Below are 13,484 nucleotides of genomic sequence, written 5' to 3' on the forward strand. Positions count from 1 at the left end.
GATTGCCTCGAGCAAACATCAGCTCCGACAGGAGCATGTGGGCTCCATGTGGCTGATCTTGGACCATGGTGGCTTTTTGGGCTCTGCATGCATTCCTGGAGACTAAGTCTGGGACAGTTCTTCAAAACCTAGAGAGGTAACTTCATTCCCCTCACAGAATTCAGTGGGAAAAATGGGAGAAATTCTCCGCTGAATTCATTTTCCATAGTCTCTGTAGGCAGTTTTTTTTGTGAGAGGGCATGTTCTCACCCCCTGTATATTTTTGTGGAAAATTGGTACAGCAAACTGCTGCTGTGATGGCTCTGCCATGAAGCTAAAATCTGGTCCTTTCATTGGCATACATTTAAGGCAACACAATATATCTAACAATTTCAGACTTAATGAAGGCAGACATCTTTCAGATAAAGAAATTTCATGTATATGCAGATTAACAGGATCCTAGATAAATGCTAGCCCTAGTCCACACTTTCACCCTCAGCTTTAGGATGCTTATAATATTAATGTCTTAATTAGAGGAGAGACAGGTGGCAAACCCTGTTATTAAGGTCGTCTGACATTTCCCATAGTCATGGAAGGCAGCTGCTGAGTCCTGCAGCATTGTCCACCCCAGGAACCAGGTGTGTATTGAGCATGACTAAGCCAAGGAGGAATGGCCATTCCTTCCATGAGTGGCCATCCAAGATGGTGATATACACATGACCACATAAATGCCTAGATGGCAGGATTTTTCATACTGTCTCTATCTTCCTCCTGCTCCTTCTTGTCATGCAAAGTTATGTAAATAAAATACAAGTAAATTCATGGTTGTGTTCACCTTCCAGGCTAAGCAGTAGCATTATGGTAGGAATGCAGTGTGAGTTATTTATTTTGGTTTTTTCTTTACTGTTTAAAAGTGCTGAGTATAAATGTGACTTATCTTTCAGCAAGTTATGAAACAGTTTTTGTATAGACTGTACCTCCACAAATAGTTGTAGACAGGCAGACATAGCCAAATAGTAGCTGTATGCTGGTCTTGTTGGTGCTGCTAGGAGAGTGAACTTCTGTTCAGTCACAGTTCCAGCCTGTGGTGTTAATTCATTATGCCATGCCAGCCTTGACACTGACTCCACAGCATGAAGAAATTTACAGAAACATGCAAACACTGGAATAACTTTGTATTCAAATCTTTCCTCAAATATCCTTTTCAGTAGTGCTCACCAAAAATTTAACAGCAGCTGAGCTGCTGGTGAGCTGAAATGAGGCTTTATCTTGCTGACCTGTGCAGTTTCCTTGAACCCCCCTGGCACTGCAGCCTGTTGTTTCTTTTCTTAGATTGTTAAGCTATCTGCCAAATGGGTTGTGTTTTTCTCTCTTTGCTTAGTGGCTGACACAATTTTGTCTGTTAGTAGAGCTCTGTGTGCTTATAATAACAGTAATAATAAATATGATCATCTGGGCATAAAGACCATGCAATATGATTCTTGTTGTTTACTAAAAGGAACTGGAAAGTAGGAGTTGAAAGAAGAGAAATGAGATTTAAAGCACTTAACTTATTCCCTGGAGGAATATGATTTATTCATGTCTTTGTCATAGCATGTTTTTGAAATGCAATGGTAAATGACTTATACCTGGCTTTTTCACTGGTAACCATTAATACTGCATTTCTCATTTCTGGGATTTCTGACATGCAATTTGAGCCCATCTCTTTTAAATACAGGATATATGTGCCTAAAGTTAGAACTATGATTTGAGCCTAAACAGCACTATGGAATAGTTTAAAAGCTATTGGTTACTCAAAAGTAATACAATTAATGATTAGTCTTGCTAGGTGAGAGCCCCCATATGGAAAATTCAGGTGACTCAATCCTCTAATTCAAATAGCTGCTGTAAAAATGGACAAGTACCTCTAGAACTGTTCTCTGAGGTCCATTTTAAAGGACCTCATGTTGCTTTAAGGTCCATATTCAAGCTGAGGAAGCAATGTAGTAATTTTCTCTTTGGAGGAAAAAAAACTCCAGTAGTGTTCAACATGTGGCCCCAAGCACTGCACAAGGAACAAACAACCACATTTTGCTGTTTTATCAGGAGGAATGATTTGTCTTTTACACAAACAATAAAATTAGTAAATGGTCCAAATCCAGCATTTCAGCACCCTAGGGTTATGGGTCATTCTGTGCTGCAACAAAACACAGAGGCTGTCCAGCCATGAACATCACTGTCCTATGCTACAGGAGAACTCTTGGGACTCTGTTTTTCAGTAACTTTTGTTACTGCACTGTTTATTCTAGGCAAGCTTTGAAGTATACAAAATTATAACAAAGATAACTGAGCTATTCTGGGGGAAATAGTCCTTAAACTGTTACTTGTTTAGTTGTTTAAGACACTTAGAATTCTTTTGTCTGGCAGACTTTTCTAGATTTGTTTAATTAAGAAAAAAACAATTAAAAAGAGGGATGTAGCCAAGCGAACAACCTCCTTTAAAAAGAAAACAAACTCTAACAGTTAAATACATTACATTGGGTGTGACACACTATATATTTACAACTCCCTGACTAGTTTTCATGGTCATGCATGATGAATTTGTCATAGGATATGATGTGAGCAGCTTTCCTTGAAAACAGTGCTTTATCATTCAAACGTCAATACCTCTAAATAGCTGGTTAGGGCAAATATTTCCATATTATTATAAAGAATATAAAGTTTATTCTAGAATTGAAGGACAAGAGGAAATTTCTGTTTGCATTTCTTTCAGCTATGAGGACTTTATATTAATAACATGAACCTGAAAAGCAGGAAGGGTATCTTCAGGAGCCAGGAAATTGCAAAGCAAAGCTTGCTGCTCTAGTTTGGCACAGTGAGATTAATAACAAACAAAAATGTAGTTTTGTATTAAAGATGTTTATCATAGACCAAATAAGTCAAAGCCCACGGTTCTGTCAAGAAGGGCCTAACAGTGATTTGAAGCTTATAAATATTTGAAAAAATAGACTAATATCTTGAATGGCAGCTTTTAGGCATTTTCTTGATATCAAAGTTACTCCAGGTAATTTTCAAAGCCTAAGTCGGTCTCACAGACTCAGTACAGTTTAACTGTGACCAAGCTTCCCTTGTAGATCTTAAATTCTGCAATATTTTTAAAACTAAACTTTTCCAATTCCTCTAAAATGATGGTGATTCTGCTGAAGTAGACAGGAGCCAGATTCCAGCCTGCATTGCCACTCTGTCACCTGCTCTAGTACAGGAATCACAAAGAACAATGTGAATCTCTTCTGTTGCACATCACAGGATGCTCCCTAGACCTGCTATTGGGGCAGCATTTCCTATGGCCTCTCTGTGTTCATTACTGTAGGGGAATGGTTTGAAATGCTGCTTCATGTTCTCCCAAATTTCTGGAACACTGTCTGCCAGACATGTTCTGCTGCACTCAGGGTCTCCAGCAGCCACCCTGTGGACTGGGTCACTGCCTCAGGTAATACACAAGAACTCAAAATTCTGGAATATATTAAAACTGGATATGCAAACAATTTAGAATTATTTCCAACATGCCCTAAAGTACTGTACATATGCTAGACTTTTGCTTTTAATAATCCCTTCAGTAACCAATTTACCCGAAAATGTCTTTCTCTGCCACAATTGCATGCGTGTGTGTGTGTGTGTGTGTGTGTGTGTGTGTGTTGTAGCTTACCTTGTAACCACAAAGAAATGCAAGTTTATGCTCGATAAGATTGTTTACAGTTCTGCTGTTCACATAACAGCTGCAGCAACAGGCAGAACGAGAAAAAGAGCTCTTACTTCACCCCCTAATTGGCAAGCTTCTACCTAGGTAAGCCATACCTCTTGAAATAGTCTGGATTTTCATGCTTTTCCTGTCTAGTTTTGGTGTTTACATATTAGACTGAGTTGTCAAATGTTTGTTATAACTTCTTGGAAGCAGAATACATAATGCAGTTGTAAAGGTTGCTTACGGGTAACTCCATAATAATATTTGCCTTGGACTGCTCTCATGGTATATCCCTGTCCCCAACCTTTTATTTTCAGTATTTCTTTACATTAAAGTTGTGAAAGGGCATGTCCTACTTTTATCAGGAACATGGTAAGAGAGGAATAGATGTCTAATTGAAATGATGAAGCTGCGTAAAAGCCAAAAGCATAAGTACATTCACACGGGATTTATGTATCAGTCTTAACCCTGCTTTGTTTCTCTGTGTGTCACTTCCATCTGGTCCTTTATGGTTCTTGGCTGTGTGTCCAGACCTACCCAGTCCTACTTGTTAGTATTATCTACTCCTATTTTCTTTGTTCTTCTCCTCTTTGATCATTTCCCCTGGTTGTATATCTAGAAATGTTTATTCTTTTCCTCCTATTTTTAGTTCATAAACAAACAGCTAAACAAAGATAATAAGAACATTCTTCAGAATGTTTACAGGCTTTTTCATAGTTAAGCCCCAAATATATAATATTCACTAATCATATTTTGGCCCTAATTAAAGTAAGTTTTGAAAGTCTACTGTAAATTCCTTCATTTCATACCAGTTCATACTGTAAAAGAAAAAGTAAACATTCAGTAAGTATGCATTCCTCCACAACAAAATCCTTAGCAGCTTCATTTCCATCATGCACAAAGAACCTCATTAATCCTGGTTTCCACTAATTCTGTGAGTTCACAGAACCATGACTTTGTGCCATTTGCAACAAAACTAAACAAAATGTATTATCTTTTGTGCCAATGAAAAAATCTTCCATGGAGAACAGCTTTGTGGGTTGGGTGTGTGGCTGCTGACAGCAATACTATCAAAGTGTACCCCAGCTAAATTTATCCAGGTTTTCATTTCCTTACTCATATTTATTGTTATTAGCAAGACATGACACTTCATTACACTTCTTAAGCGTGCCCTGTAAAATTGCTGGAAGATAAGATCATCAAAACAAAGACTTGACAGACACATTCACCCAATCTTGATGGGAAGAACAAACATCTCCTGCTTAAGTTTTCCAGCACAATGCTAGAGGAATTTATTTTTTAGTGTCCTGCTCATGTTAATCCTTTTCAAAGCATTAATCCTCTGTCTGTAGTTAGTCAGAACAATCCCTCATATTGCAGTAGTCTGATAAAGAATATGGTTAAAAATATAGAAAGCTCTGATAACAGTAACCCAAAGTCTGAAAGGTAGAAGAAAACAGTCCCCATATAGCAGTGGCAGAATTGATTTGAGTTTCTAGCTGTAATCTAAATAGCTTTAGATCCACAGGGTTCTGCACTGTGACATAAACGCAACAGCAGGCAGCTTGGTGGTAACTTATTCTGACTGAGCTAGCTTTAAGGCAAATATGGGCTTTAGGAGGCATTCTTCCAGACTAGGAGAGTCTTCAAATCCTGAAAAGTGTGGATATGTATCAGGAGCATTTAACCCAGAGATCAGATCAAATATTAAACTTTCTTTCTCAATAGTTGTATGAAATGTTGACATGGAATTGAAATGCAAATCTAATTGGGGATTTTGTCCATTATGAAAATTTTTATTTGATTCAAGTAGGTTTGTACAAGTCTGCATATGCTGTTTATCAGATTCATTACTTATTATTTTACAGCACTGTGAACAGGAAATATTTTTTCTCAGTACACCTGAGTCTTGATATACAGGCACCACTTTGAGACAGATATATTCTGGAGTGGACTTCTGACACTTTGTAAACTTTGTCTTTTGTTCTTTCAGACATCCTGTCTGTTGTAGCAATAGTTCTTTAATGAATAGTTCTTTAATTCATCAAAAACCCCTGGCTTCATATAAGAAACAAAGCAATTATCACAAGATAATCTTCAACTGCTCTAGTACTTCACCAGATTTTAATTAGTGATTTATAGAAGCATTCTTAACACCAGATTCCTAAGAATTGTCCTATCAGTTCTAATGTAAGTGCATTAACAGGATGCACCTGAAAACTAGTCCACATTGGAGACCAAACTCCCTGTGTAGACATCCCCATAACTGCTCCCTGGATCCATATGTTGTGACCAGAAGTGACAATGACCACATTCTAGAATAGCAGAGTTCCAACCTGAAATGTTGCATACTTGGTTGGTGAGAGCCCCACGGGTAGTACATAGAATATTTCACTATGCCTAGGTCTCCCCTAAAACCAACTTTTTCTTCCTTTAATATTTTCTAGTATAGGAATGGCAGAATTCTACCAGCTGTGTATTTGACAAATTGATATTAGAAATTATAACCAACTTTCAATTTTAAGAAAGTGAAAAGCTCTATTTTTATCCACAGTGGGCAGAGAGGCTTGCTACCATTTTCCACAAAAGACAGGATACAAAAAGGATGGAGCAAGTCCAAATTTGAACTTCTTTTATGGGAAAGTAAAGGTATGCAACGATCAGAATAAGCCAAGAAAAATCCAAGCTCCTTCTGATCTGTAAGGCAGTGAAAACAAAATATTAATAATAATTTTAACAGAATAGGAAGGGAGTGGCAGAGAGCTGCACTGTTCCTGGTGCCTGATCTGTTTATCTCCAACTGCACTGAGAGCATAGGCAACATGGGCATGGGCTGGTGGCAATAGGAAGACACAGCCTGCCCCAACATGTGTACAGTGGTGGGAAGGAGCAGCAACTCAAGAAGACAGCGAAGATGCGAAGCATGATTACTGAACTGTTGGAAATTTCATTTTTTCTTCCCTGGAGTAAAAGAAAATCAAGTTAAAACGGCAGTTTAAACCACACCAACTTAATATTACCCATCAACCCAGGCCAGGCCCTTTGGCCAGCCCTGCCCAAGCCTTTCCATCATTCCGACCGCACCTATGCCTGCACAGATTGCATCCCGCATTGCCCATCCTGCATCCCGCACCGCCCATCCTGCATCCCGCACCCCGCATTGCCCATCCTGCATCCCGCACCCCGCACTGCCCATCCTGTATCTCGCACCCTGCATCCCGCACCGTCCATACCGCACCCCGCACCGCCCATCCCGTATCTCGCACCGTCCACCCCGCACCCCGTATCCCGCACCGCCCATCCCGTATCTCGCACCGTCCACCCCGCACCCCGTATCCCGCACCGCCGCCTCCGCGCTGGCCCCGCCGCGGCCCCGCCCCGCCGCAGCCCCCCGGGCGGGCGGGCGCGCGCAGGAACATGGCCGGGCAGGGCGGGAGCAGCGCTGGAGGCCGCGGCGTTGTGGTAAATGCGGAGCGCGGCACGGCCCGGCCCGGCCCCACGCCCCTCGCCGGCCGCGGTGCCTCCCTGGTCCCCGGTCCCCTTCCCCGAAGCCCCCCGGCGCTTTGTGGTGAACCCCCGCACCCTCCCCTTCCCCCGCTTCCTCCCGGCCCCTCGGCCGGCGCTTGGGCCGCGTCCCCTCACGCTGCGCCTGTCCCGCCACCCCCGCCGGCCCCGGCCCCGCCGCGGCTGCCGGAGGGGGACGGGCGTGTTGGGCTGAACCGCGCCTTTGGCTTCCGCCGTGAAAACACGGTCCGGTACCACCCCGAGCGGCTCCTGTGGCCGTGGCTGTGCTTCCCCAGGCTCCTTGAGTACCGGGGATGAGGATCCTCAGACATCCCGAGGTGTCTTTCTCCCACCGGAACTCTGGGAGGCCCCAGGGAGTCTGCGGGCGCCGTGAAAGAGGGTTGGGCTGCCCGTGTTCTGCTGGGGTGGGAAACAGCCCGAGCCTTGGCAGTGCGTTTGGAGTGCCTGTAGGGATGAATAAATGGTGCAAAAATGAAGGAATGTGATCCTTATCCTGATAGACACCCCAGTTTCTCCTGTGAAGTAAATGCCATCACTGCCACCACCATAGGTATGTTCTTATTTTAACGTGGCATTAGGATTTTAACAGAAAGTTCACGGGTCAGCTGCCCAGATCATGGCCCAGGGCCAGCCGTGGTCCCACTGTCCACTCCAGCATCCCCTGCATCCACTTTCTGAAGGACCTGTCCCGTGTGTTCGAGCTCTGTCTGAAAACACCACACATCAACCACATCCCCTGACACCTGTGCAATAAATGACATTCCTTAAGTGTGTTACTGTGCATATCATCAAGCAACAGGAGGTTATTCCAAAGAAGGACATGAATGTGCCTGACCATGTTCTGCAGCACTGTTTTAATTTTTTCTGCTCAACTGCCCAAAAACCCAACCAGCAGTAAGTCCAGTGCAACATTGTTTCAGTTAAAAAAGCTGGACTTTGCTTCATGCTGCTTGGAGCTGAGGGTTGAGCTCAAAACTCACCTGTGCTCACTTTGCCAGACAAGAAAATGAGCAACATTGTTCTAAAGGTCTTCAGCTTGTCTCTTAGGCCTCAGGGGAACACTTTTGGATATTACCATGTATTTGTATTCCTTTTTGTATCCATTCACATCAACTTTTTAAAGACTTACTGAAGAATATCTGCTGCGCTATTCAAACATGCAAAGCCTAAACTTTAAAAGTAGGTCTTTCTTTCGCTGTAGGAATTTTTTTACACACAAATATGCCAATGTATTTAGAACATATACTTACTTATCCAGTTGAACACTGTTTTCTTTCTGAAACAATATGAATTTTTTTTCTTCATATTTTCAAGGGCCTTTTAAATTCTCGAACAGAATAGTCATAAGAATTTACAGTTACTTGAAATTTGTCTTATAGCATAATGCTGTGGATAGCTTTAGGATAAATGAGAATTTCTTAGACTTGTTGGGAAGAGCTAGTTTAAAAGAAAGAAGAATATGAAATAGGCTTATTATATCAGATAAATAATTAATTTGAAAGCATACGTGAATTTCATCTTAGTTGTCAAATGCCAGCAAGCCCTTGTAATCTAGAACTTCAATATTGTTGTAGTGTTACACTGTTTATCTTCTGCTATCCTAGAGAGCCTTTCTGTTATCTAAAAAGGATAAATGGGAGAATCAAAAATTTATCCTGATCCTGTTTTATAAAGGACTTACTGTAACCTAAGTAAAAGTTATTGGTTTGTATGAATTCTAAAGCAGCTTCTATCCACTTAGTTTCATCTGCATCACACTGAAACCATGCAATTTGACAAGAAAGCAGAAGTAAGCAACACTGACAGGGGTTGCTAGTGGGTGTTTGTAACACTTAATGAAATTGTTTCAGTTTGCATTAAAATGCTTTTGAATTGACCGTTCATTGCTAAAAAATGTTTAAAAAGTTTCAGCCCCTCATGCACTGAAAAAGTAGATGGGAAAATAGTCTTTGCAGGCTGACTGCAGCAGTGTTTCTGGGACAAGATTTGCTCTAATTAAAAGTCTTGCCAAGGAGGATATTTATAATCTCCCGTTTCTATGGAAATGAGGAAGACAACTAAGTAACTTTTTTTCTTTTGTGAAGTTTCAAGTCTTGTATAAGTCAGGGGAAAAGCTTTCACTGATTCCAGTTATCTCCCAGTCATGCCCTTCATGGGCAAATATTCAGTAGCAATCGCCAACAAGTAACTTTCTTGATGCAGAGAGTTTTGGGTAGAGTTAGGAAAACATGCCAGTCAAGGTGCCTGTAGCTGTCGATGAATATGCAAAAAAAGCCCCCAAGCAACACAAAATCCACAAGGCAGGACAGTGTTTCAGTGCAGCATGAGGCAGGCTGTGTCTGAGTTAAAGAAGAGGGGATGTGGAGGAACAGCTTGACATCACATATGTTATCTTAGCCAAAATTGTGAGAAACCATCTATTGCTCTCCAATAAAATGGTAAGCAGAGGTTTCAGTGATGGTCCTTTAAAGACTATCTGTAGCAAAAATGCTAATAAGACATGCACCGCACAATGGCAAGTTTGTCACCATTTCTCTTGTATGCAAGATTCCTGTGGCCGAGCTGTAGGAAGACAATGTGTGACTTGAGGAATATGATTGTAGGGAAAACCTATTAGGTGTTGCTTTTTATCTTGAACCAGTATTGAAGCAAAGCTTTCTAATGATTTCAAGGTACCTTATGAACCTGCAGGTCTTGTCTTTCATAAGGAATAGGGAAAATATTTGTTTTGGAGCTAGTTTAGTTTAGTGGAGACTCTGCATTTCATAGCTTTCTGAAGCCTTCAATCATTGACTAATTTTTGACCCTCTTAATCTCTACCACCATTGTATGTTGTGAGATCTAATCTCTGTATTCTGATACTTACAAAACCAATGTATATTTAGTCTGTAAAATATTTTTCTGTAAATGTATGGATTTACAGACCAGTTTCATAGTGAGGTGAGATGCAAACCTTTTGCAATCACTTATCGTTGATGACATCTAAATTAAGAACCTCACCTTTGGCAAAAAGTACAGTTTTTCACTGATTTGTACAGATATCATCCATGAACCACATAAATTATTCTCTGTACTGTTTCATCTGTAGAATACTTATCTTTTTATTTATGATTTAAGCAATTCTAAACTAGAAATGTACAATTTTAATGTAGAATTTTATGACTTTTAATTCCACCATCTGAATCTCCCATTGGAAAATCCCTTCTTACTGGCAATGTTATATTTGCACTTTGAGTTTGAAAATACTTATAAACTTACTTTTGCCACTAGTTTGGTGTTAAATATTTCCTTTGTCTGTCTAGTTGTTTGTAATTTCAGGTGACATTTCCCACATTCTGTGAGTAAAAAACTGTAGCATTTGATTTCTGAGTTATACTGAGAAGCAAAATAATTAATGGGAAAAGCTAAATAGTAAATTGTAACTGGAAGAAAGTATGCACACAACAAGTTCATCCATCAGAGTGTACTAGAGTGCTGATTCTGTATCACTTAGATAATGTCAAACACCATGAAGTTTTCTTGACAGTACTGTTTGATATTCAGATTTCAGACAATTGGCCAGGATACAGTCTGGATTTGTTCACTTATCCTCAGCACTACTATGGTGACCTGGAATATGTGCTCATTCCTCATGGCATTATTGTTGACAGGTATGTGTAACTTGAATGTTACTAAATAAATTGTTTGGTCAGTAGTATTATTCTTTGTTATAAAGGTTGTCATCCATATACAGTGTGTGTATGATCTTTGTCCCAAAATATTAGAAGTTAAAAACTTGGATATTTTTATTTGAAAATTTACATTAGTATATTTTTGTCTGTGCTGGAGTTCCTGTACTTTTAACATACGAAGTGGTCTTTGGAATTCCTGGAAATTTCAGCTGCAAAGAAGCTGAGAAACAATATAAAGAATGAAAATTCATCAAAGAAATGTTTTTTAATAAGAGGTTTCCCCCTTCTCAGACTTGATAAAAGATGATAAAAGACTGTTTTATTAATCTTCAGTAAAGTAAGTGATCCTCATTCTTACAACACTAAAAGGAACTATATATTTCAGATCAAGTGAGATGATCTAGTATTTCTAGTATCTTCTATTTCTTATATAACAAAATATACTAATGATTGCTATATGGAATTTACTACAGCATTAAAAATAAAAGATGTGGAGATTAAGCAACAGCTGTTTCTTATACTTATCTTCAGTCTAGAGCTTATTCTTCTCTGCTCCATGCACAGATTTCATTGAAGTTCAATCAGTGTACTTAGGTAGGGGCAAATTATTTTTGTATTACATTTGGTAGAGAAAGAATAAAACCAACCAAACCTGGAAAATGTAATAAAATACATGGGATAAATGATAGGATTATTTAATAAATTACATCCTGTTGACAAATCCATTTTCATTGAAACTACTAATCTTATTTAGAGAGCTATCAAAGAATTTTACAGTGTGTTTTCAGAGTATAATGCACTGAACTGTTTTTCCTCAAAACATCAAACAACATTGTTAAGTTTTCTGTTGATACTTCATTACATCTAGAAATGACCCAGTACCCTATTGGGGGTCTAGAAATGCTATCTTTAAAGTTAATATTTATTATTTACATTCATTATTAAGATTAATATTTATTATTTTTATATTGAAAATATATGTAGCATTGCATGGCAGAAATGTGTATCTTTTGTTTCCAGTCATCTGCCATATTGTGTTTGCCATGCAGAATTGTCAGAGAGGATAGGTTTGGTTGGGAACCCCACAGTTCTGGGCTCACTGGAGCATTCGCTCGATTATTTGCCTGTGTGTGACCTTGAACAAGTCACTGAAGCTCTTTGCACTCTTCATTTCTGCTGTATAAAGCAGTAAGCTGTACAGAATAGTGATAATATACACTCTTTATAAGCTTTTCACTGATGCTCTATTTCTTTCTAGTTTTTATGAATATTTTTATTAAAACTGTAAAGGTAGCATCTTCCAAAGCCAATCAGCATGAAAGTTTCAGATATTCTTCCCTATCTTTCACTTAATTTGTTGCTCTTGTGCAGTAACTAACATAACAAGTTAGGGGTTTGTACAGGTATATTTTATAGTGATAATTCTGTGAGGTAAGATGGAAGGCTAGTTCACATTTTTTTCTCTCAAGTCTCTTACATATTTATGAGCCCAAAATATGCTGAGATGTGTAGGTCCTGTTTGTATAGCTGGGGAATTTATGCATTTGAGGTTAACTTGAATGGTTAGTTAAAATTAACTTAAATTTATGCATCTAAGGTTAACTTAGATTCAAGTGCTTTGCATCTTGCATCCATCTCTCTGTCTGTTTGGATCTGCCATCTGTGAGCTGGATGCAAACCCAGACAAGCATTGGAATGGAGTGTCCTGGAAGGTGGTAGAGTCACCATTCCTGGAGATGTTCAAGAAATGACTGGACATGGCACTTACTGTTATGATCTAGCTGACATGGTGGTGATCAGTCAAAGGGTTGGGCTTGGTGATCTTGAAGGTCTTTTCCAACCTAAATCACTCAGTGATTCTGTGGAGTCAGGCTTCTTAAGCAATGCCAGTCAAGCTTTGTACTCAGCATAGTGTTTGTAAAGCATACAATGAACTTAGAGCATCTTCATCTAAAGTTATTTTCTCTCTAATTTTTTTTTTTTTGCCCAGGACAGAACGACTGGCAAAAGATATTATGCAAGACATTGGAGACAATGATATTGTGGTTCTCTGTGTCCTCAAAGGTGGCTACAAGTTCTGTGCTGATCTTGTGGAGCACATTAAAAATCTTAGCAGAAATTCAGAAAGGTTCATCTCCATGAAAGTTGATTTTGTTAGACTGAAAAGTTACCACGTAAGTCAACTGATTTATGCAGATTCTGGTTGAATGGCATAATAAATAGTTGACTTTTGCATGTGAGATCTCCACCTCCAATTATAAGAAAAACTACGTGAAAAATATTTTTGTTTGAAAAACCTGTGAGGTTTTTTTTTATCTTTGTAGATAGTATGAATGAGAATATTGTTTTATTTAGTCTGTCTTTTACTTCTGGACAGAGAAGTACTCAAATTTCATTCATGTAAAATGTCAGCATTTGTTTGTTCTCAAAATCCTTAGCAGTTCTGTCAAGTTAATTTCATGTTACTGCATTTTCCACCCCCACATAGTTTGGCATAACTGCAAGGTGGTAAATCTATGTCTTCTTCTAAATGTTTAATGCTAAGTAAATGAAATGCTTTCATCTTCATAGCATACAGTTTACATAGC

General features: G+C 39.3%; 1 protein-coding gene and 1 long non-coding RNA gene across 4 annotated transcripts in view; one reads left to right on the plus strand and one right to left on the minus strand.

Annotated features, from left to right (window-relative positions):
• Positions 1–5,473: 5,473 nt before the first annotated feature.
• LOC108961465 (uncharacterized) lies at positions 5,474–8,179 on the minus strand. The gene is made up of 2 exons (XR_001989777.3): positions 7,514–8,179; positions 5,474–6,661 (listed from the first exon to the last, which is right to left on the minus strand). It is a non-coding gene; the product is annotated as an uncharacterized LOC108961465 (long non-coding RNA).
• PRTFDC1 (phosphoribosyl transferase domain containing 1) overlaps positions 7,087–13,484 on the plus strand; it is a 42,586-nt gene continuing 36,188 nt past the window's right edge. For all 3 annotated transcript variants that reach the window (XM_009085889.3, XM_050971359.1, XM_030236649.2), the window contains exons 1-3: positions 7,087–7,162; positions 10,769–10,875; positions 12,887–13,070. In XM_009085889.3, the coding sequence (XP_009084137.1) occupies positions 7,118–7,162; positions 10,769–10,875; positions 12,887–13,070 (336 nt within the window). In that variant the 5' untranslated portion in view covers positions 7,087–7,117. The remainder of the gene's footprint in view (positions 7,163–10,768; positions 10,876–12,886; positions 13,071–13,484) is intronic.

This window comes from Serinus canaria, chromosome 2 (assembly GCF_022539315.1).
Source record: "Serinus canaria isolate serCan28SL12 chromosome 2, serCan2020, whole genome shotgun sequence".
In the NCBI taxonomy this organism is placed as follows: Eukaryota; Metazoa; Chordata; class Aves; order Passeriformes; family Fringillidae; genus Serinus; species Serinus canaria.